General features: G+C 35.7%; 1 protein-coding gene across 3 annotated transcripts in view; it reads right to left on the bottom strand.

Annotated features, from left to right (window-relative positions):
* Positions 1 to 26,280, bottom strand: part of OSBPL8 (oxysterol binding protein like 8) — a 148,320-nt gene that overhangs the window by 93,552 nt on the left and 28,488 nt on the right. For all 3 annotated transcript variants that reach the window (XM_045553330.1, XM_045553331.1, XM_045553332.1), the window contains one exon: positions 7,777 to 7,885. In XM_045553330.1, coding sequence (XP_045409286.1) covers positions 7,777 to 7,885 — 109 coding nt within the window. The remainder of the gene's footprint in view (positions 1 to 7,776; positions 7,886 to 26,280) is intronic.

Below are 26,280 nucleotides of genomic sequence, written 5' to 3'. Positions count from 1 at the left end.
TTACAAATATGATAAATGAAAATTATTTTCACTTCCCTGAAAACACCATGATGTTGCACAATTTACTTATAGCTACTCTCACTCATCCCTCAGTCCACAGTGCCATCCTCACCTTCCCTAGGCAGGCAAATACCTAAGTTCCTTTCAACACTCAGATCAAGTGTTACCTCCTCTAAGAAAACTTTACTGACATCATCTTCTCCCCTCCTCTAAAATAACTGACTCCTCTGGTCCCCTCTGCATCATATATGTCATTTATAACATCTTATCTCACCCGCTACAAACTGCTAAATACATTAATGCCCTAAAACTCACAGAAAGAAAACTCAACTTGTTTTGCAAAGGCCTGAGTTAGAGTCCTAAACTCCAGTGTCTACTTGTTTAGAGCTCTGGAAAAACTACATAGTTTCCCTTAATCTCAGTTTCTGCATCCGTAAAATGAGGATACCACCACCTCAACATTATTATTAAGATTCTATATGTTTAACATGTGCAAAAGTACTCTGTAAACTACAATTTGTCTTTCGTATCCTCCTGAAACTACATATCCAATCACAAGGACCTACTGATTTGTATCTCTAATTCCTTTTACATATTTTTTTTATTTTGCTTCCAGTAGTATCCCAGAGGCTTTACATGCCTTTTCCTAGATTACACAACAGCATGCTAACTTGTTCCCTGAGTACCTCTGCATGTCAAGGAAAGTCTGACAAACTGTTATAGCCAAGAGGAGCCTAAGGAGACATGACAACTAAATGTAATGTGACATCCTGGATGGTATCCTTGAACAGAAAAAGGGCATAGGTAAAAACTAAATAAATCTGAATTAAATATGCACTTCAGTTAATAATGTGTCAATATGAGTTCATTAACTGTATAAATGTACCACACTAATATAAGATGTTCGTTATAGGGGAAGCTGGATACAAGGTATATGGTAACTTTGTACTATCCTCATGATTTTTCAGTAAACCTAATACTATTCTAAAATAAAGTTTATTTTTTAAAAAACACCTCTTAGAAAAAAATTAAACTAAAAATTTGGAAACACAAGAATTTCCAAGCACACACTCCAATAGCCACCAGGGCAGTGATATCATCATACCCCATTGTAGTCTCTGGAAAATTGTACTGGGCACTTATGAGAGAGTAAGAAAAAAAGGCAAGTAATATTAAACACCACGATATTATTTCAAAAACAACTTTACCTCACAAATTCTCTGAAAGGGTGTTGAGAATTGTCAGACTCCTGGGAACACACTTTGAGAAGATCTCCAAGCATAAGGAAAATACAAAAGATTTTTGGCTGGGAATTTTACTGATATACTGTGTAGATCACTGGCTTACTGGACTCTTACTTTTTTTAAAGCTAACATTTTCTCCATTCAGGCTCTCCAAATTTACTAAAGAGTCCCATTATATACCTGCAAGATTTTTACATTATCTTATTCAAGCCTCTAACAAGAACCACCTCCAACAAGAAAAATTAAAACAAAAAAAAGATGGAATCTTTAGTACCCATAAAATAGGAAATATAATACTGAGTAATATTTTCCTACTTGGGAAGTTCAAACAATTGCAAATATTTAAGTACTGCTAATGCAGAACTTTCAGAAGTTAAAGTAAAGGAGATATACACAAAATATAACATAAAACATATCTGTCAAATTATTTTACCCTGTTTTAAATGTCAAACTTTAGTAGAAGGTTCAGTAAAGTTGTAAAATGGCAGAAGACAAAATACCGAACAAAATGTAGGTTGAGGCTGGGCGCAGTGGCTCACGCCTGTAATCCTAGCACTCTGCAAGGCCGAGGCGGGCGGATTGTTTGAGCTCAGGAGTTCAAGACCAGCCTGAGCATGAGCCAGACCTCGCCTCTACTAAAAATAGAAATTATATGGACAGCTAAAAATACATATAGAAAAATTAGCTGGGCATGGTGGCGCATGCCTGTAGTCCCAGCTACTGGGGAGGCTGAGGCAGGAGGATTGCTTGAGCCCAGGAGTTTGAGGTTGCTATGAGCTAGGCTGACGCCATGGCACTCTAGCCTGGGCAACAGAGCAAGACTCTGACTCAAAAAAAAAAAAAAAAAAAAATTAAAAAAAAAAAATGTAGGTTGATTGGTTTGCTTGCTTAAAAGGTATAGACAAGTCATAGTCACTCTCTCCAGACTCCACTTTTCTAACCCAGGTAGAATACTAATTTATACCCCTATTGATCATCTAGACAATGATCATTATTAATGGCTGCTATTATCACAAGAAGAGAGACAATCAGACATAATGTGCCTCCTGATGGCAATACACAACACCATTTACAAGGTATTCTTGTCAATAAAGAAAATTTGAAACTTAATCTGAGTACACCTCTAATTCTAACAACCAATTTCCAAGAAATATAAGTGACTAATGAACACATTGAACAATCACCACAGGAGAAAAATCCGTATTGTGGAAAACTCTACAGATTAAAATAACTTGTTTCTTCAATAAATTGAAAAGTAAAAATTAAAAACAGATGGAGGAAAGACTTAAAAGATTAACCCAAGTGGTACATCAACCAAGTTCAACACAATGAAGTACTATAAAAACAATATTTATGAGATAATCAGGGAAGTTTAAGCATTGAATAGTTGTTTGATTAAAGAATTATTAATTTTTTAGGAATAATAATATATTTATGATTGAAGTTTTAAAGAAAAGTCTTTATATTTTATAGATATATACTTAAATACTTATGAATAAAATGATATATCTGAGATTTTCTCAAAAAATCTGGGTTGGAAGAGTGGGAGTATGGATGAAAGAAGACTGACCCAAGTTGAACACTGTTGACGATTCTTGCAGATGGGCACTGGGTACATAGGGGTGCATTATACCAGTCCATCTATTTTTTAATTTATTTGAAATTTCCCATAATAAAATGTTCAAAAAAGATAACATCTATTAACATTCCTGAGTGTGTGATTAATACAAACTGTTACATGCAAGTAGCCTGTTATAGCAAGTAGCTGTTGGGAAGATGAAGCTATTTTAACAGGATAGAGTAAGTATAAAAGTAATAAAGTGGTGACTAAAATTTCTATAGTTATTTTATTACTTTACATAAGGAGATATCTGCAACCTAAGAATTTTCATAATTTAGGATTGCAGTCTAGCTATCAACCCCCCAGGTGAGATGCCCTGCCAGATCAGACTTTGGGTAATCCAGCAATAGGACCCACTTCCAATAGGCCAGGGTGCTCCAGAGGTTAGCACTGACTCTGACAGCCAGAATAATGGCCACCCAAAGATGACCACATCCTAATCTGTGGAAGCTGTGAATGTTACCTTACATGGTAAAAAGGACTTTGAAGGTGTGATTAAGTTAACGATCTTGATAAAAGGTCATTATTTATCTGAGTGGATTATCTAAGTGGGCCCAATGTAATCATAAGGGTTCTTATAAGAGGGAGACAAGAGGGTCAAAGTGGGTAGTAGGAGATGTGACAACAAAACTCCAAGGCTGAAGTGATACAAGGAAGGGTCCATGAGCCAAGGAATGAATGCAACCTCTAGACACTGATAAAGGCAAGGAAATGGATTCTCCCTTGAAAGCCTTCAAAAGGAACACAACCCTGCTAACACCTTGCTTTTAGACTCCTAACCTCCTGAACTGTTTAATTAATAAATTCATGTTGTTTTAAAGCCACTAAATTTGTGGTAATTTGTCAGAGGAACAGTCTGAAACTAGCACAATGACCAATGGTGAAATTTAATGAGGTACCATTGTACAGGAATACTTTGCAAGGATCACTGGCATATAGATAATTTATAATTGAACTTGAATGCACAAATGGCTGAAAGGCATTGGGAAATTGTATACTAAAGATATTGGGAAACAGTATACAAAAAATACTATTGTTACAAAGATGCTATCACTAATATACAATATACTAAATCAATAATGATGAAACTAAACTAATAGTATTAATAACAAAACAAATAGCAACATTTAAAAACTATGACCCATTCTAAATAATACTTGATGTTGCAAAACCTGGGGCAATCCATTAATTTCCATGTACATATACATGAGCTCTACAATGTTGCCAATGTTTATAGATAGCTAGACTTCACAGAATATGATGAAAGCTTTTAGTAATCTCTAATAACACACTAATTTTGCTAAATGATCACCAAATCTGAGTGATCATGAATAACTCTTCTAGCAAATATACAAAAAATCAAAGTTTCAAGAAAGTGAATCATCTCTAGGCTCATCAGGAAGACACCCATTGACTACATTCTAAGAACTGCTGAACTAAATAATCTCTGCAGTTCCTTACACTTCAGAAAGCCTTTGATTCAAAGTACCCAATTTGAATTATTTAATAAAAGATTTCCTCAATTCAGAACTCTTTAAAAAGATTCATACATTTTATAACTTTTATTACCATCTGAAAAGTCATTTATATAATCAATTTTTAATACAATAAAAGATTTTTCCCAGTAATAAAACTTATAAAGCAGTTATAAGTTCTCCTCTGGTAACAGAAATAATACTACAAAACATATAAAGAGGGCTGGGTGTGAGCTCTCACTGTAATCCTAGCATTCTGGGAGGCCAAGGAGGGAGGATCGCTTGAGCTCAGGAGACACACCTGAGCAAGAGTGAGACTCTCCCCATCTTTACAGAAAATTAAAAAATTAGCTGGGCATGGTGGCGTGTGCCTGCAGTCCCATCTACTTGGGAGGCTGAGGCAGGAGGACCACTTGAGCCCAGGAGTCTGAAGTTGCGGTGAACTATGATGAAGCTACCACATGCTAGCAGGGGCAACAGAGAGAGACTCAGTAAAATAAAATAGAATAAAATAAATAAAACATATATATGTATATAATGAGGAACATATTCAATGTTTCTTAATCTAAAAGGATATTTCACTTCTGTAGTCTACCTCAATCTATTCGTAAATATGTGACTCTAATACTTTAAGCATTTCTCAGTGGTTTTTTTCTAAGGCGATATAAGTATTAAACTTTTAAAAAATTGTTTAAGATGTATTAAATGTACACTTGTGTCCTGCTGCATACAAGTACCACATATAAAAACACAAATTCAACTTTTACTTTTTAGTACCTGCCACCTAAGACAAATAATACCACAAAAAGAGAACTATATGCAACTAGACTAACAAATGAGCAAACAATTTTTAAAAAATAGAGTAATCTCATGTGCAAGAAGAAAAATGGATGGACAATAAAGTCAGAGATAGTCCAAGTTTTCACGACCTCACACCAAGACTACTCTAATAAAATCTTAATTAATATCTTTACCCCTCATTCTTCCAAATCATCTTGTATCCTACTTCCAGACCCATCTACATAAAGATATTTAATGGACATACCATTACCTACTGAATCAAGTCCAAAATCCCTGGTCTGGCACTCAAAGCCTTCCATAACTTTGTTCTCTATCTGCCACATTAATCTTTATTCCCGTAAACATTATTTCCTTCTATCCTACCTTACTCAATTGTTCTACTCATTATAACCTGAATAAACCTTAAGCAGTTAATTCCCCACTTGCCTCCTGCTGTTTTCCCATCCTAGAGTGCTTTCCGTGCTCTTTTTCAATCCCATCAGCCCTACATACCTGTGCTATTCAAAGTTTATATTCTCTTAAGAAAGCTTCTCCACTTACTTCAGTGTACAGCAACCACCCAATCTTCACAGGCCTCCCGTGACTTCTAATTATTTATCTTTCTGGAGAGAAGGCTTAATATTAATAGTTGTATTAACAATAAAAATAGATTTTATTTAATGGATGTTTATAATGTGTGTAGCATTATAATAGGCACTTTATAGATATATTTTCTCAATTAATACTCAATTTTGGAAGGCAGCTACTACAATTATCTCTATTTAATAATAGTTAAGGAAACTGGAAACCTGGAGAATTTAATTAATTACTCAGGTCATACAACTCAGTGACAGAGCTCAGATTTTAACATGTAGCTAAATGTCTTACAGAGTCCATGTTCTTATCCACATTTCCTGAATCTAAATAGTAACTAGCTTAGGCCAAGCAGTTCAAAGGTGATATTTTTATAAATAGTTAACTCAAAAGCAGACCTCAACATTAGTTTCAGATACAGAATATTTCAGTAGTTCACACTCAAAGTATTGATATTCTCTCTAAAATGAGCTATAATATTTCACAGAAGAAACTTAATGAACAAGAAAAAGATAATTGTTTTCACTAGTTTTTAAATAACTTTGCTCTAACTTTTCAGTATCAACAAAATTTAGAATAAACCTAAAAAATTTTAAAAAAATTAAAAATCCTTCCTTACTATAGACCAGGGATTTTGGTATACATCTTAAAACCATTTACTTAGATATCTACTTTAAAAGGTAGCAATAAATTCCAAGCAACTCTATTCAGAAAGATAGGTATGCGGTCAACATCTTAGTGGTAAAGTATTCAGAGACAGACAGACTTCAGTTCCACAACATAAACTGCGAGGTCTTAGAGAAGATAATTAACCTCTCTGAGCCTATTTCCCTATCTATAAAAGGATATACAAATATTTACCTTTAATGGCTGTTATGAGGACAGTGTGACAAAGTATTCACTTAGAAAACAGCAACAATTGTTATTACTGACATTTTTATTAGCACTAGAAGATCAAAAATGTTTCAGCTAAAAGAACCTAAGAAAGTCCAGTAAACTTTAAAAAAAAGATGAGGTTTATGGTAAATATCATGTTTTACAGACAAGGTTAATCCTAACTTTTTTCTGAAACTATAGTAAAATAAAGATAGCCTACCATCAGTTTTCCATTTATAATAAACACGACAATAATGTTCATAAGCCAAGTTATTTCCATGCCCATTTTATTCTCTACTAACAAGTTATCATTTTAAAGTTTAACTTTTTTTGATCATTTAAGAACCCAAAACAAGTCTGAAACAGAAATTCAAGAAAGGTTGGGACCAAGTTAATACAAGGCAGCAAAACTGCACTTTGCTATCAATCATTACACTGTTTCTACGTTGGAGCCTGAACGAAGGACAGTCACTAAATTTACAAATACCTCAATATAATAGTGACTCTCAACTCCATAGCAATATGAAAAGACAGAAAAGTTGGCCTTCACCTTATTCCAACAATATAAATCTGACAAATAATCTACCACCTAACAAATGATAAAACTGCCAGCTGACTCCATTTTACTGAGGGGCACCTTTACTTTAGGTAACAGAAACATTTCTAATAGAGAATCTATAAATCAATATTTAATGGAATCATTCAAAATGCAACAAGAACTGAGAATGAAATTATCCTGGAGCAAAATCTTTTTGTACAGTGACAAATCATTTAATCTACCCTACTGGTGATTTTTTAAAAATTCGTTCAGTAAGGTATACTTTACCCACTACCCCTACTTATGTATTTTAATTTCAGAATATAATTCAATCATGATAATAGGGCAGCAATGTTTATTAAACCTTTATATTTTAATGGAAAGAATATATATGATAATTGTTCTTATTTCTTAATCATGTTAACTGTTTCATTCCCTCTACCTGCTCATAGTTCCACATGATTTGAGATACAGAGGCATTTCATTTCCTCAACTGTTAATATTCTCTTGATTTCACTAAGGACAAAGGTTTTTGGGGAAAACAAACACAAGCTATTATATCAATGTGTTTTACACCATATGGCTGGGAGGGTAGGGAGAATAGAAGGAGATGGAGCAGAATTACTATGCTATATTTGAACTACTCACCGAAGCTCGGTCAGGCTCTCCATCTGCCAAGCCTGTCTCCATAATGAAAGAAGATAGGTTTATGCTTCTCTTTCCATTAACGTTTGGCCATTCTGCAAACCTGCAAATCCTAGAAGAATAAATCATAAGCATTAGGACTGGCATAAAATTGCAATAAGTAGAAAATAAAGCAGGGAGAAATCATTTTAGGCTTAGGTTACTGGGAAATCCAACAATAGAAAAAAACAAATTTTGATGTGGGCTTGACAAAGTGGTAAAGGTTCAGAGAAAAATGAAACAAGAAAAAATATTCCAAGTGAAGAGAAATAGCAATGAGGTTGAACACATGAGATTGTCCAAAATTTGAAAAGATGCTTAAATCTATTTACAATTTATAAAATAAAATTAGTTTTTCATTATTACATTGGTAAAACCTAAAAAGTATGGTAAAATCCAATATGGGCGAGAATGTAGGAAAACATATTCTCATATACTTTTGTGATTAAAATATAAATCAAGACAACTTTTTTGGAGGACCATTTAAAATACCTATGCTTTCATCCAGCAATTTCAAAGCTAGAAATTTTTCCACAGATATAGTCATATAAATCCACAAAGATATATAAACACATGCAACAAAGTAATAGGTATGATGAGAAAAACCAGAAACATTAATGTCAATCATTAGGTGCTTCCTTAAATTACATGACAGACATACAACAGAATATCATGAAGCAATTTATTTTGAATGAGGTAGATCTGTATATACTAAACTGGAAAGATGACCATGTGGAAAAAGCAAATGATAGAACGTTATATATGAAATAACTCTTTATGCTTCTATATTTTTCCATCTTTACGAGTACGTATTGCTTTTATATAGGCATACCTCATGTAATTGCACTTTGCTTTATAGCACTTCGTAGATATTGAGTTTTTTGTTTTTTTTTTTAACAAAATAAAGGTTTGTGGCAACGCTCTATCAAGCAAGTCTCTAAATGCCATTTTTTAGCAGCCCGTGCTTACTGCACATCTCTGTCACATTTGATAATTCTCACAATATTTCAGACTTTTCTTTTTTTTTTTTTTATTTCAGCTCTTCATGGGGGTACAAAAGCTCAGGTTATATACATTGTCCGTGTCCCGCCCATCCCCCTGAGTCAGAGCCTCAAGCGTGTCCATTTTCCAGATAGTGCGCCTGGCACTCACCATGTAGTCATACTTCCATCCCCTCACCCTCCCACCCCCCCAGCCCCCTCCCAAGTCAGCACCTTCAAACATGACCATTCCCCAGATGGTGCGCAACGCGCTCATCACGTAGGCATACACCCATCCCCTCCCCCCCCACGCTCCCCACCCCCATCTCAGTCTGATATCCAATTGCTATCCTTCCCCAATGCGCATTTAGGTGATGATCAGGGAAACCAATTTTCTGGTGAGTACATGTGATGCTTGTTTTTCCAGACTTTTCTATTATTATTGTATCTGTTATGGTGATCTATGATCAGCAATCTTTGACGTCACTATTGTAATTGTTTTAGGGAGCCGCAAATCTCACCCATATAAGATGGCAAACATAATAAATGTTGTGTATGTTCTGACTGCTCCACCAAGCAGCCATTTCCCTGTCTCTCTCCTCCCTATTCCCTGAGTCACAGTAAAATTGAAATTAGGCCAATTAATAACCCTACAAGGGCCTCTAAGTGTTCAAGTGAAAGGAACAGTTGCATGTCTCTCACTTTAAATGAAAAGCCAGAAATGATTAAGCTTAGTGAGGAAGGCTCATCGAAAGCCAAGATAGGCTGAAAGCTAGGCCTCTTTCACCAAACAGCCAAATTGTGAATGTAAAGGAAAAGCGCTTAAAAGAAATTCAAAGTGCTACTCCAGTGAACACATGAATGATAAGAAAGCAAAACAGCCTTATTGCAGATATGGAGAAAGTTTCAGCGGTCTGGATATAAAATTAACCCTGACACAAAATTCTCTTAAAACAAATCCTAATCCACAGCAAGGCCCTAACATTCTTCAATGCTATGAAGGCTCAGAGAGGTGAGGAGGCTTCAGAAGAAACGTTTGAAACTAACAGACATGAGGTTTAAAGAAAGAAGCCATCTCCATAACATAAAAGTACTAAGTGCAGTAGCAAGTGCTGATGGAGAAGCTACAGCAAGTTATTTAGAAGACCTAGCTGAGATCATTGAGGAAGGTGGCTACACTAAATAATAGATTTTTCCATGTAGACAAAACAGCCTCATATTGGAAAAAGATGCCATGTAGGACTTTCACAGCTAGAGAGAACTCAATGCCTGGCTTCAAAGGACAGACTGATTGTCTTATTAGGGGCTAATTCAGCTTCTAACTTTAAGCTGAAGTCAATACTTATTTACCATTCCAAAAATCACAGGGCCCTTAAGAATTATGTTAAGTCTACTCTGCCTGTGCTCTATAATGGAATAACAAAGCCCGGATGACAGCACATGTGTTTACAGCATGATTTACTGAATATTTTAAGCTCCCTGTTGAGATTTATCACTCAGAAAAAAGATTGCTTTCAAAATATTACTGCTCATTGACAATGCACTTGGTCACCCAAGAGCTTTGATGGAGATGAACAAGGTAATGGATTAATGTTGTTTTCATGCCGCTAACATAACATCCATTGTGTTGTCCCAGGATCAAGAAGTAATTTTCACTTTCAAGTCTAATTTCTGTATTTTTTTTAATGAACATGTTTGTGTATAAACTTCTTTGTTTTCTTCCCTCTCTTATTCCATAAGGGAATAACATATAACATAAGATGTACTGACTTTATATCATAGTATTTAAGTATTTTTAACTCTGCATCATAGTATTTAAGTTATAGGATAACAAGAAAAGTGAACATCACCCAAGGACTTTCCATCCTCTTCTGGTGAAAGAGTGCACTGCATACAAGATGACCTTGTTACTGTCTTTATTTGAAGATCAACCATTGTATTAGTTTGCTAGGGCTGCCATAACAAAGTACCACAAACTTGGTGGCTTAAACAATAGAAGTTTATTTCTTCACAAGTCTGGAGGCTAAAAATCCAAGATCAAGGTACCAGCAGCTTTGGTTTCTTCTGAGGCCTCTCTCCTTGGCTTGTAGACAGCAATTTTCTCCCAGTGTCTTCACATGGTGTTCCCTCTGTACATGTCTGTAAGCAAATTTCCTCTTCTTATAAGGACGCCAGCCATAGTGAATTAAGGCCCACCCTAATAACCTCTTGAAAGACCCTATCTCCAAATACAGTCACATTCTAGGGTGCTGGAACTTTAATACAAATTTGTGGGGGTGGGGCATAATTCAGCTCATAACAATTATGGTTTAAGGAGTTACGTATGGGTACTAAGTTGATAAGGCATAGACTCTGATGGTTAATTTTATGTGTCAACTTGGCTAATAAGCTGTGGTACTCAGTCGTTTGATCAAACACTGGCATAGATGTTGCTGTAAAGATATTTGTAGATGTAAATGATTAACATTTAAATCAGCAGACTTTGAGTAAAGCAGGCTACCCTCCATAATGTGGGTGGGTCTAATCTAAATAGGTGAAGGTGTTAAAAAAAAAAACAACACTGAGGTCCTCTAAATAAGAAGAAATTCTGCCTCCAGAATGCCTTTGTCCTCAAGATTGCACCATCAACTCTTCCTTGGGTTTCCAGCCTGTCTGCCTAACTTGCAAATTTCATACTTTCCAGTCCCTATTTTATTTATACACACACACACACACACACACACAGAGAGAGAGAGAGAGAGAGAGAGAGAGAGAGAGAGAGAAAGAGAGAGACAGAGAGAGAGAGATCCGTGTGTCCAAATTTCCTCTTATAAGGACACCAGTTATACTGAATGCCTACCCTAATGACCTCATTATATACATGCCTGCATCCTGTAGTTTTGTTTTTTTGGAGAATCCTGACTAATCTAATATGTACATATGTACACATATCTATATAGGTGTAGATATATTTATTTCATCATTCATTCTAACCACCTTCTGTGCTCTCCCTATCACAAAAGCTAAAAGCATAAGAACTACATTTTGCAAATGTCTTTGTCTCTGGGATTCTGGATGTGATTTACATTCGGTAAGTGCAATGCATTTGCACAATACTTGGAAGGTAGAAGAGAGAGAGAAACCAAGACATTCTTCTTCTGATGGCAGTGAATAGACATGTGGGCTTTGACAGATATGAAGTTTTGCAGCAATCATCAAACGCTCCCCTGCCAGCTACTCATGTTGGTACCACCAGGCAGCTAGAAACCATCAGCAACAGTGACTAATCTGAAAGCTGGCAACAACCTTCCATATCCACACCTCCAGCTTTTCCAATATATCAGCATCTAATTTCCTTTATTAATTTTCTTTTTGCTTGATGCACTTATGGTAATTTGTTTTCCTTGATGAACCTGACCTGATTAATTTTTTTAAATTAAACAATTACAATATGTTGTATATTAAATAGTAATCAGCGCCAAGAAGAAAAAATAGGAAGGGAGGAGTTATTGGACATGTCACAGGACTAGGGAAGAATTTTAGATAGGACTACCTAGAAAGGACTTTAGGCTTTATTGAGATGACAATGAGTCAAGATCTCAGTAACATGATGGGGTGAGCCATCCAAATGCCTAGAAGACCATTCCAGGCAGAAAAAGGGAAAACAAGCACAAAGATCCATGCAGGCGCATGTGGCATGTTTGAATAGCAAAGAGAATACTATGGCAAGTAGAATAAAAGTGGTGAGCAAAGAGAACGGAAAGATAACTAAGTTCCAAATCATAAAGAGCTTTAAAGGATAGAAAGACTTTGACTGACTCTGAATGAGATGGGAAGCTATTTCTGAAAGGAAAGTCAAATAATTTACACAGGATCACTCTGGCTGCTAGTCTACACTAGATTATAAAGTACAGGGCCTACTGCTATAATCCAGATAAGCAACAATGCTGGCTTGCACCACAATAGTTGTTAAAGACATGGTGAATACTGTCAAATTCTTTATATGCTTTGAGTATAGAACCAAAAGGACTTACTGCTGAACGAGATATAAGGTGTAGGTGTTTCAATAAGAGAGATAGGAGCTTAGCGTTTTCGCCCTAAGCAACTAAAAAATTAAGCTGCTATTAACAGATATGTAGTACATTGTAGGAAGACTTGGGGAGGAAAGGGATATATATCAGGAGCTCTTTTTAGACTAGTTCACTCTGAGATGCCGGTAAGACATATGAATAGAGATATCAAGGAGGCAGTTGAATATGCAGATGTCAGGTTGAGAGGGAGATATCAGGCTAGAAATGTAAACTGGGAGTCAGTATACAGATGGAATTTAAAACCATAAAATTGGATGAGATCTCCTTAAGGAATCTGTATAGACAGAAAAGAGGCCCAAGTTCAAGGCCCTGGAGTACTCCAATATTAAATAATCAATATGTATAAACTGAATGATCAATTTCTGGTTTTCAATTTGCAGAATTACTCCATATAAAAAGCAAAGAAGACACACAGAGTAAAAATAATAAGATGACAAACTAAAAAAGCAAGCAAGAAGACAAAAGGAAAGCTAAAAGTACAAGTGCCCTAAATTCCTCACCTGTGATAAGAGGGAGTTAAGAGACACTGTTAATAAAAAATCCTGGAGGGAGAAGATAGTTGAGGGCTTAAAGTATAAACACACTAATCTTGCTATTTTTCAGAGGTCAAAGTCAAAAAATGTTTAAATACTAATAAATCTAAGAATAGGGAAGTATTTTTTTTTAAGTCAAAACAGTAATTAAAATTAATGGCAGTAGATTCTAGGGAGTAGTAGGCTTGAGAAGAGGGGTAGTCTTCTCTGCCATTTTGAATTTTTAAAATGTGTGTATCACTTCTATATAAAAGAAAAAGCCAAATAACTTTTTTGTAAAGAGTGTATCACAAACCTGAAGACTAATTTGTCAAATCTGCCAAGCTAAAGCTAGGCCTGCATTCTAATTTAAACATAATTACTAGTTGAATTCAAAATTTAAAGAAAACTATGTTCTCTCTTTTGTTCCTTTTGTTATCAGTACTCTAGACACTATTTAGGAACTGGTGCCTCATTGTCTACACTTAACAAAGTTCCTAGAAAAAGTAATTTTTATAAAAATTATTTTCTATTTTGGGCTTAAATTATTTGTCACAGAGAAAAGGAAAGGAAGGAACATCTGCCAGGCAAGGCTAATGGCTTTAACATATGCCATTTAGTCGTAACAACCTTATGATACCACATTGAATGATGGCTGCCTCTGAAGGCACCAATAAGTTATATATGATTAGCTTGTGGCTTCCTATCTCACTGGATGCCCCATAAGTTTTTTGTCTTGTTAAATTCATATGTAACAAAAATAAAGATTCTTGAGAGCAAAAATGCTGACCCATGAATATATACCTTTAAAGAATAATATTGTCTTTTTATTACTGTAAGACAAAACATTCTCTTTTTATCACTGGGATTAAATTCAATAATCTTAATTTCACTCTGCCAATTGAACAAAAAGAAAAAGAGAAAAAATCAGACTGCAAATAAGAACAACTTGGTTTAGCTAGTCTTAACTAATCTACAGTACAGTCATGGGCCACACACTGCAGAAGGACATTTCTGTAAAGGACAGACTATATATACAATAGTGGTCCCATAAGATTATAATGGAGCTGAAAAATTCCTATCCCCCATTGTCATCATACCTACCATAACATCATAGTGCAACATACTATCTTTTCTATGTTCTGATATGTTTAGATACACGAATACTTACTACTGTGCTACAACTGCCCACAGTATTCAGTATAGTAACATGCTGTACAGATTTATAGCCTAGGAGCAAGAGCATATCATATAGCCTAGGTGTGTGGGAGGATATACCACCTAGGTTTGTATAAGTATACCATCATGTTCACATGACAAAACTGCCCAACAATGAGTTTCTCAAAACGTTATTGTTGTCATTAAGCAACACGTGACTATACTTACAGTAGGTTATATCCTGAAAGAACATCTAAAACAATGAGAAAGTCATGATACAAATCTGACAGTTTCCAGATATCAAGCTAGCACTAACTTCCTATTCATAAGCACTTTGAAAACAAAAAAAAATCTAAGTGAACTGCTTCATTAAAGCAGTCTACCCAAATGGCTTTCATTAAAACTATTGCAAAATAGTACATATGCTTCCTAGAACATAATAATATTTTGGCACCTATGAATTATGTTAAGATTTTTTCCATTCTAATACTACTATTAATAACAGTAATAAAAATAGAAAAACAATAATAATCATGATAATGGAAGAATGGGAAGCAGGTAAAAAGCTGGAGACTGACGGACAAGGGGGAAGATGGATTAGGAGTGTGCAGTGCAAGTTATCCCACTGTGTACAACCTCAGGAAGATGGATGAGAAAGTCATGAGGCCAAGGAGACAGAAGAAACGGACTGAGCCAATCCCACCAACTATCAGAAAGAAGGGAAAATGGTATAGTAACTTACCTAAAGATATAAAGGTGAGAAAAACCTTAATGGCTCTCCTTATTTAAATTACTCTGGAGCATGTAGGTAAGTAGGTAGGTATTCCCCAAAACATTGCCTCCTCCCAAAAAACCTCATAAAAAAGCACCTTATTTCATAAACCTTAAATACATACTACTGCACATATAGGTGTATCTATTTCAAACTCATTACAATCTAATTTCCATTTATTTAATAATTGTCTTACAACATATTAAAGCCCAATAAATTGCTTAAATTCTGAATTAAAAATATGTCCAAATACTTTTTGTATCTCCAGATTTGGCAAATATATGTAAACAGATGTTCTTCCTTCTCCAGCTCTTTGAGTCTATTCATTAGATTGTCTATTTGTAAGTTTTCTGTCTTTTTGATATAGGCATTTATGGAAATAAATTTTCCTCTCAGGACTGCTTTAGCTGTGTCCCACAGATTTTGATAAGTTGTATCTCCTTTGTCGTTTAATTCAAAGAATCTTTTGATTTCTGTCTTGATTTCTTCATTTATAAAATAATCGTTCAGGAGAAGGTTGTTCAGCTTCCATGACTTTGAGTAGGAATGAGAATTTCTGTTAGGGTTCATTATTACTTTTATTTCGCTGTGATCTGAGAAGATGCATGGCATAATTTCTATTTTTTTAAATTTTTTAAGACATGCTTTATGTCCTAGGATATGATCAATCTTGGAGAATGTCCCATGAGCTGATGAGAAGAAAGTATATTCAGTAGATTTTGGGTAGAATGTCCTGTAGATGTCAGTCAGGCCCATTTGTTCTAGCATTCTATTTAAGTCCATTATTTCTTTGCTTATTTTTTGTTTGGAGGATCTGTCCTGTACTGTCAGAGGCGTGTTAAAGTCTCCGACTATTAATGTGCTGTTATCTATCATTTTGTTCAAATCAAGTAGGGTTTGCTTTATGAATCTGGGTGCACCTAAATTGGGTGCATATATATTAAGTATAGTTATGTCTTTTTGTTGAATTGTACCCTTCACCAGTATATAGTAACCATCTTTGTCTTTCATTACTTTTATTGATTTAAAAACTAAGTTATCGGAGATTAAAACCGCCACACCAGCTTTCTTCTGGCTTCCATTTGCTTGAAATATCGATTTCCACCCTTTCATTTTCAGTCTGAATGCATCCTTGCAGGTTAGATGAGTTTCCTGAAGACAGCAGATACTTGGCTTGTATTTTTTTAACCATTAGGCCAGTCTATGTCTCTTGAGTGGGGAATTCAATCCATTCACATTTAATGAGAGAATTGATAAGTGAGACTGATTTCTGTTCCTCATGTTGGGTTGAATTTCATTATTCTGTTTTCTCACTTGAGCCATTGTGATAACTGGGTTTTTATCTTCTCTTGAGTAGTTTTATATTCGTGGGTCTTTCTTGTGCTGGTCCGTGTGTAGCTCTGTTTTGAGTACTTCTTGGAGAGCCGGTCTTGTCTTGGTGAATTCTCTGAGTTTTTGTTTATCTGAGAATGTCTTAATTTCACCTTCATATATAAAGCTGAGCTTAGCTGGGTATAGGATTCTAGGCTAGGCATTATTCTGTTTCAGAAGAGTGAGAATGGGGCCCCAGTCTCTTCTTGCTTGTAAGGTTTCAGTTGAGAAATCTGGCATAATTCGGATGGATTTTCCTTTGTATGTTACTTGTTTCTTTCTCCTTACAGCTCGAAGGAGGGCCTCTTTAGTGGAAATTTTGGTCAGTCTGATAACTGCATGACGTGGTGTCTTCCTATTTGGTACAAATCTCCCAGGGGTTCTTTCAGCTTCTTGAACCTGTATATCTAGAGTTTTGGCAAGGCCTGGGAAATTTTCTTGTTTTCGATAGATACATATGGATATACCAATCACCCAAGTGACAATACTTATAATAAAAAACACAAAGAAAAATGTACTAAAGATTTTCTTGATCTGTTGCTTTACAAATACTACTACTTATATATAGTACAGCCAAAACTATATTGTCAATACTTTGCCCAAAGGAAAACCAGAATATTAGCCTAAATTCAATGAAAAATAGGAAATCACTACTACCAAAATTCCCTCAAGGTACAAAATAAATTCTATTTTCCATCATCTCTGGACCAACCACTACTATACATAATTCATAAAATTTATGGTTTATAAATCTTAATACCTATTGTTGCTTCACCATCTGCTAGATGTTCCATGGGGCTCAAAACACATTCAAGTATTATTTACCTCTAGCTATATAGGAGGCATTGTTTTAGACTCTGAACATACAGAAAACAATTAAACATCATTCTTGTCCTCAAAGAACTTGGAGCATAGTAGAAAGTGAAATGAACTATTTCATAACTAGTATAATACAATGTAATGAGCCTCAACACTGTATGTACCAATATAACAAAGGTATGTACATGATGTTATCTACGACAGCACATAGGAATGTTAAATCCAGACTTCTGAGGGTGGCAGAGTGAGGGTTTAAAAAAAAACTTGCAGAGCCCTTTATAGTAAATAAAAACAAATTAATTACCAAAAGTAGAAGACATAAATAAACCTGAGATTAATTAACACAGAACCTTTCATAAATCATTGTAATCTAAAGTACTTTCTTAACTTATGCAGCCTATTTTGAACTTCAAGTTTAAATTTTTTGAGATTCACTTATTTGGTTTTAAATTTAGCCACAAGTGAAGCTAGTTCACATTATCTCCCAATGGATGCTACAAAAGAATAAAGAAGTAATCGCAAATAAATTACTACACAGTTTACAATTTTAAAAAACAAAATATGTATAGAAAAGGAATAGATTAGAAAGGTAATTTCCTAGTAAGACTATTATATATATAAATCCCTGGACATTTTGCAGAGTTAGATACAGAAAAGAAAGTATTTACACATGGTAGAACATAACTCACTTAAAGTAATATAAGTTTTCCTAAATGTATCAAGCTAACCTGCAGGAAACCATACAAGATCCCTCTTACTATACATTCATACTTCCCCTCTAAAACCTCAAGAAAAAAGTCATTCCAAAGTGAAATACAGTGTTTTAAAAAGAAATAGCAAAATGGCACATAGAATCAATGATCAACCCAGTAATAACCAGACCCCAGAACCCAGTCTGTGGTCTCCAAACATTATTTCTCATTAAAAGACACCAAGGGGCATGGCAAGGTGGCTCACACCTGCAACACTAGCACTCTGGGAGGGTGAAGCAGGAGGATTGCTCGACATTGAGAATTTGAGACCAGCCTGCACAAGAGTGAGACCCCATCTCCACAAAAACTACAAAAATTAGCCAGGCGTGGTAGCGTGCGCCTATAGTCCCAGCTATTTGGGAGGCTAAGGCAGGAGAGGATCGCTTGAGCCCAGGAATGTGAGGTTGCGGTGAGCTATGACGACACCACTGCACTCCAGCCAGGGCAACAGAGCAAGACTCTTGTCTCAAAAAAAAAAAAAAGGACACCAGGGATTCTTAGAGAAATGGCAAATATTAAACATAAATATTATCTGTTTATTAATATAGTCATTAATACATTTTAAGAATGGTAACATATCTCTTGTATATACAAAACAGGCTATATTTGCTGAAATAAGTAACAATGATAAATTTTAAACATATAGCTTAAAAAGCCTAAAAAAATTCAAAGTGACATAGAAGGAGCCTATTTAATAAAAATCACCAGAAACAAGAATTGCAGTTTCCCTTCTCACCTACCTCCCACATAACTTCCTATAAAATATCTCTGAGACCAGAGACTACAACAACTTTGAACAAAAAGCTACAATACCCAAAATGTATAACTTAATTGTTTTGAATAGCTTTGTTATGAAATTGCCTGGCATAAATAAATACCGTAAATGCTTTTAAGTGAATGAATGAACTTGAAAATTACATATTATCATCACACTAGTTCTAAGGAAAAAAAAAAGAACAGATAAGAGGAAATGGACTCCCTTTCTCAAGTGTAGTTTCCTCCTCTGTGCACCAAAACTGCTTCTGAAGACCTCATCACACTGTATTTCTAAATGTTGTTTATCCACCTGTCTTGTCCCTTAGATCCAAAGTTCCATGATGACAATCAGTTGACACAAATTAATGAGGGCCTGATATGTGCCAAGCACTATACTACCTTCTGAAGAATCAAAATACATAACATACTCGTAGTCCATGATCTCATGGACCTTACATGAAGTCATAGGAAGCTTCTCATAGAAAGTAATGTTTAAGTTGAGACCTAAAGGATGAGTGGCAGTTAGCTAAGCAAAGAATGGCAAGGAACACATTTCAAGCAGAGAACACAAGTCATAAAAAGGGAAGTCAGGCCGGGTGCGGTGGCTCACGCCTGTAATCCTAGCACTCTGGGAGGCCGAGGCAGGTGGATCGCTCGAGGTCAGGAGTTCGAGACCAGCCTGAGCAAGAGTGAGACCCCGTTTCTACCAAAAATAGAAAGAAATGATTTGGACAGCTAAAAATCTATATAGAAAAAATTAGCCGGGCATGGTGGCGCATGCCTGTAGTCCCAGCTACTCGGGAGCCTGAGGCAGTAGGATCGCTTAAGCCCAGGAGTTTGAGGTTGCTGTGAGCTAGGCTGATGCCACGGCACTCACTCTAGCCCGGGCAACAAAGCGAGACTCTGTCTCAAAAAAAAAAAAAAAAGGAAGTCATTCATTTATTCTTCTATATTTCCAGTAGCACTATACATTGCATAGTAAGTATATTCCATTAATGATAATGAGAGGATGGGGAAAGAAGTGTGAGAGGATGGAAGAATGAAAGAAAAAAAATTAAGTCAATGTAAGAACAGGCCTATTTTATTCAAGTTTGTGTATCTTGGATTTAACAATTCACATTTAAATATGCAATTAGGCCTTTTTAAAAAATAAAAAATAACCACTGATGAGGATCCATTCAGTACCTCCATCCCCTACTCAGAAAAGCAATTAGAACTGGCAAGATTCTGATGCTCCTCTGCTCTAAAACAAGAAAGCTCTCAAAAGAACAATGTATTGGCTAGAAAGAGCAAGGTATTTCTATGACCTCACTTCTCTGCCATTTTCTTCCTAAAAGCATTTCTTATACTTTAAGAATCCAACAACAGGTTCTAAATCTTTCTTACACCCACTAAATCACCACTTAGCATAGTGCGAATAATAATATTCTGAACTGTTCATAACACACACGTTGGGTTTTCACAGTAGTAAAACTCAATTCCTAATTATACAAACATGTTGTGACTATAAAAGGGGTGTAAATAACAAGACTGATGTTTCTCCATACCAAAACAAGTATATTAAAGCATCGTGTGTAGTGAGGATGTAGAGAAACTGGAACTCTTGTGCACTGTAGGTGGGAATGTAAAATGGTACAGCCACTATGGAAAACAGTATGGTGGCTCCTCAAAAAATTAAAAATAGAATTATTGTATGACCCAGCAATTCCATTCTTGGGTAAGTACTGAAAGAACTGAAAGCAGGGTCTCAAAGAGATATCTGTAAACCCACGTTCACTGGAGTATTACTCACCATAACTAAAATGTGGAAGCAATGCATGGACAGATAAATGGATAAGCAAAGTATGGTACACATATATGCAACAAAATATTATTCAGCCATAAAAACAAAAATTCTGACATATGCTACAATATGGATGAACCTTGAAGACATTATGCTAAGTGAAATAAGCCAATCACAAAAAGATAAACACTGTATGATTCTACTTCTACAATGTACCTAAAATAGTCAAAATCATAGAGACAGAAAGTTTTATATAATGGTGGTTGTCAGGGGCTGGGGGAGGGAAGAATGGGCAGTTGTTGTTTAATGGGTATAGAGTTTCAGTTTTACAAGAAAAAGGATGTTGGAGACAGAGGGTGCTGACGTTTGCACTACAATATGAATATACTTAATACCACTGAACTTAAAAATGGTTACGATGGCAAATTTTATGTTATATGTATTTCACCAAATAAAAAAAAATTAGAAAAAATAGTGATGTGAATTTTTTCTATTTAGAAATACCATAATTAGAGATCAGATTTAAGACATATCAACTTGCCTCAAAGATGACAAACTGGTCTTGTTCCATTTAGAAAGAAATCAATTACGATAGCATTGTGATCAATTTCCATAATGTACTTGTTATTCACACTGAATCATTTAAACTTAATGATCTCTTGTCTCATTTGTGAGCAAATGAACCTGCCCTTCATGCTACTAGGTTAAATCTTAAATCTTTCAAGTAAATTGGACCAGAAGGACTGCCCATGAATTAAGTAGTACCAGAATTCAAAGTTTTAAAGGAGAAAAAATTTATACTTAAAATTCTACTATAATACCTGAAAAAAAAATGTGATATGGTTCTATGGTTTGGATATGGTTTGTGTGTTCCCACCAAATCTCATGTTGAAATCTGATCCCCAGCGTGGCAGTGTTGAGAGGTGGGGTGTAGTGGGAGATGTCTGGGTCATGGAAGCAGATCCCTCATTAACAGCTTGGTGCTGCCACCATTTTTGAGGTAGTGAGTGAGTTCTCCCTCTGGCTAGATGGGATTAGTTCTTGTAGGAATGAATTAGTTTCCTCAAAAGTAGGTTGTTATATTAGTTCTGGTGAGAATAAATTAGTTCCCTCAAAAAGTGGGTTGTTATAAAGCCAGGAAGACCCACTGGTTTGGTCCCTCTTCGCATGTGCCCACCTCCCCTTTGACCTTCTCTATCATGTTTTGAGGCAGCACCAAAGCCACACAGATGCTGGTACCATGCTTCTGGTACAGCTTGCAGAACAGTGAGCTAAATAAATCTCTTTTCTTTATAAATTACTCCACATCCTTCATATCAACAAGGAAATGGACTAAGATGTATGACAGGAAGATAGACAAGGTCCTAAGCCAATAAATAGTATTTACAGTACTAACATACAGTGGGTTCCTATCTTGACGTTCTAGTAAGAAATTCTGTTATTTCCACTGTGTCAATCTGTATTATTTGCCCAAAAATTAACCATAAACTTAATTTATATGTCTCTAGAGGAAAACAAAATTTGAAGGGGGTGGGGAGGGAAAGCTTATTGTTTTGTTCTTCCTTCTAAATGTCTAAAGTATCCCTCTCCCCTCAAACCAAAGCTGATGAAAGAGTAAGGGCAGGAGTACATCAAGAAGGTAGTGGCTCTCTATAGAGTCAAGGGGAATACTGAGGGCCTTTAAACAACAAGTATTTTATAAAAAGCTGATTCCTCACTGCTATGGACTGAATATTTGTGTCCTCCCCAAAATTCCTATGTTGAAACCCTAATCCCCAATGTGGTAGTATCTGGAGATGGGGCCTTCAGAGGCAAGTCATTTCATACCACCATACTGTTTCATCCACGTGAAATACCCATTCTCAAGGCATTCACTTTTCCTGTCCTGATATAGCATGATGAAATATAAAAACCATTAGACTTCCTATCAGTAAATCTCATTTCAAGTCCACACCTCTGCTGAGAACTAGCTACAGACTATTATATCTCTTGACCTCAGTTTCCTCATAAGTAAAATTATGAGGCTAAAATGGCAATTACTGAGATTCCTTAAAATTCTAATGTTATACTAACAGCCAGCAGTCTTACCTCTTGTCTAAATACTGCTGCATAAATAATCACTGCAAAGCAAAAGAATATAAGTTGTAAGGTACCACCCTCAAGTTTAAAGTCCACATTAGGATTTGCCTTCAGAGTAATATATTAAGGGGGAAAAAATAACGTGAGGCAACTTACAATAATCACACGTACAAAAACAAAATCAATAAAGCACAATATATTAATAGTTTTCTAAGTTTCTTCAACTTCAGGTAAAACCTTTTTATCTTACATAATCAGCACAAATAGATTGTCAAAAGAAAAGTCAGTTCCACTAGAGAATCAAAGCAATATTTATATATCTTAAATATTTTATTACAACTGAAATACACACATACCTCCAATCTTTTGACTGAAAGACATTTTTCATTGAGTGTGGATTTGCTGATTAGAGTTGCACATCATCTTCCTTGCTTAAACCACAGCTATAATATGTGGTCTGACATCTCTATTCTTAATTCTTTTTTTTTTTTTTTTTTTTTGTTTTTGAGACACAGTCTCGCTCTGTTGCCCGGGCTAGAGTGAGTGCCGTGGTATCAGCCTAGCTCACAGCAACCTCAAACCCCTGGGCTTAAGCAATCCTCCTGCCTCAGGCTCCCGAGTAGCTGGGACTACAGGCATGCGCCACCATGCCCGGCTAATTTTTTCTATATATATATTTTTTCAGTTGGCCAGATAATTTCTTTCTATTTTTAGTAGAGACGGGGTCTCACTCTTGCTCAGGCTGGTCTCGAACTCCGGACCTCGAGCGATCCACCTGCCTCAGCCTCCCAGAGTGCTACGATTACAGGCATGAGCCACCACATCTGGCCACTGTATTGTTAGTTCTTTAAAGTGAAGCAAACTTACCAACACTTGCAAAGCCATCAGATTAGAGAATTCTCCTAAATTTTTGCAATTACTTTTCTTTTCTTTCCTAGTTACCTAATTATCCATACTAAGACAGGCCTAGCTGAATGACTGCAGAAAGCAGGGTTGCAATACAAGAGAATTCTGAACTCAGAGAACTCAAATATTTTATAATGGGCAGCAAGCATGTCTGCCCTTTCCTCAGGAGGAAGACACTATCTCCAACTTCCATGGCTGTTCACTATACAAACATCCTTGAAAAGATAGTTTAGAACACAGGGCAGTCAGTGCTTTACTTGCAAGATATCACAGAAATGTAAGAGATGGATATAGAATTGTCTTTCAACGGTCTATTTATCCCTGGTCTACTTCACTGTATAACACCCTGTAACATTTCACCTTGTACTACATCAGTATTTTTGTTAATAACAGAAGATCAGATTGGTGATTCACAGCTATCCCTAAGAGACTTCACTCTTGCAAATGTTTGAGAATTAGTTACGATTAGCAGAATTTTTTCTACCTGCTCTTAAACAACTTGAAGAATCTTTTTATATATAAACCACACCTTGTCAAGTCCAGTCAATTACTGAATGCATTCTCCACTAAAGTTACTCATCACCAAAAAAGTTTCAAGAATTACTAAATGAATTGAGTGAGTACTGCAGAAAGGGTACATCTTAAAATAACATTGTCACATCAACCCAGAATGCCACATAAGACACGGAAGTGTAACAGAATTACTCCCAACATGCACACACAATATGCAAGTCATTAAGCCACCGCAACCAAGGAAGATCCCATACTGGCCTACAAAAGTATAGCAACTTTAAATTTCACCACTTTTTCTCTTCTCCCAACCTCTTCTCAAGCTATACTACAATCCTATGCCAGAACCAACAAAGTAAACCAAAATCTAAAAGAGGGGTAGTATGGTCTACCTCTTTGAAAAAGCAGTGTAAAGTTATTATACCATTACTTCATTTCAGTCTTAGTTTTTTTTACTATGCCAAAGCTAAAACATTATTATGAAATCCAAATGTGAGAAACTTTAAGGATTCCAAGCTCTTTCTTGTTTTACTAAGGGTTTCTGCCTAGTAACAGAACAACACTTTTTTAAAGCATTAACAAACTACAATTAGAAACTGCAATAGGATATTAAGGTACATGCTATAAGGAACACAAGATAATGCTAAAACTTCTGCAAATGACATTTAAAAAACTAAAACGAGAATCTCTGCTGCTTTTCCTCTCTTGGGAATCTGTTAACATCTCCTTTCAAAAACAAATCAGTTAGTGAGCAGATCTGTATTAAAAGAAACCTAATAAAAGCTTAGAAGGTATGTCAGACTAAGAAACCCAGCTGCAACTATTTGAAGCCCTAAGACATAAAATAATTTACCATTTGTACTTGCCTTAGAATAGCAGTGCCATTCCAGCTTTGGATTATCTACTTACCCATATATAAAAGAGAAAAAAGAAATTCTTATTTAAGCCACTATTCCTTTGGCTCTCTGTTAAAACATCCAAACTAATATATAACTGAAATCCTCTGTGTGAAGACAAGAATTGAAGAAGCAAAGCTGGTGGGAGAAGGCTCAACCACAGAGGCCCAAGGTGAGAACCAGGCTTGTTCTCAAAAGGCAGATTAGCTACAGCATAGAAAGTAAGGAAGAGAACTGTCCAAGATGAGGCTAGAGAGACAGTTAAGTAAAGAGCATGGATTTTATTCACTGTGAAAGAGGAAGCCAATGAAGAGTCCGTACAAGGCAGGGACATGATCCAATTTACACTCTAAGACATATTACTAATTGCTGTAAATGCATTACCTCATGTAGTCATTACAACAACTCTATATGGCAAGTAAAATCTTTTACCATAGCCCCATTTTCAAAATGAGAACACTGAGGCTCAGGGAAGTGATGTAACTGATTGCTCATTCTGCACCATCCACACGAAACTCTATGATATTCCTTCAACACTGCTGTTCTTTGCCTAAAACGTTTTTCCCCGTGGTTCACTCTCACTTCTTCCAGGTTTCTCTGCTTAAATGCCACTTTATCAAACAGATGTTTCCTATAAATAACAAAAAAGCAACCTGCTTCCTTCCACTCCTTAGTCTCCCTTTTAACCACTCTATTTTTCTCCACAGCCCTTACCATGTGACATATACATTTGCGTATTGTTTGTTTATATTCCCAAATGTAATTTCAGCTCCATGATAAGTAGTTTGTTTTGTTCAGTGAAGTATTCTCAACACCTAGAACAGTGCCTAGCATGTAGCAGGTGTTCCTTAAACACTTAAGAATTGGGGACTGGCAGAAATAAGGAGTTAACCCTTAGTAATCAGGCAAGCAGGTTCTTTACGGTATAATAAAGGAATAAAGGCCATAAAAGTTTAATTAACTTCCCCAAAGATATAATTAACAAAGGAATACTAGATTGCAGACCTTCCATTCCCAGAAACAATGTAAGTTCTCACCAATAAACTCAACTATACACATGATAAATTGCCATCACCATTACCTGCATGAAATTTTTTTAGTACC

Source organism: Lemur catta, chromosome 6 (genome assembly GCF_020740605.2).
Source record: "Lemur catta isolate mLemCat1 chromosome 6, mLemCat1.pri, whole genome shotgun sequence".
Taxonomy (NCBI): Eukaryota; Metazoa; Chordata; class Mammalia; order Primates; family Lemuridae; genus Lemur; species Lemur catta.
This window is presented reverse-complemented; position numbering and strand designations above follow the sequence as displayed.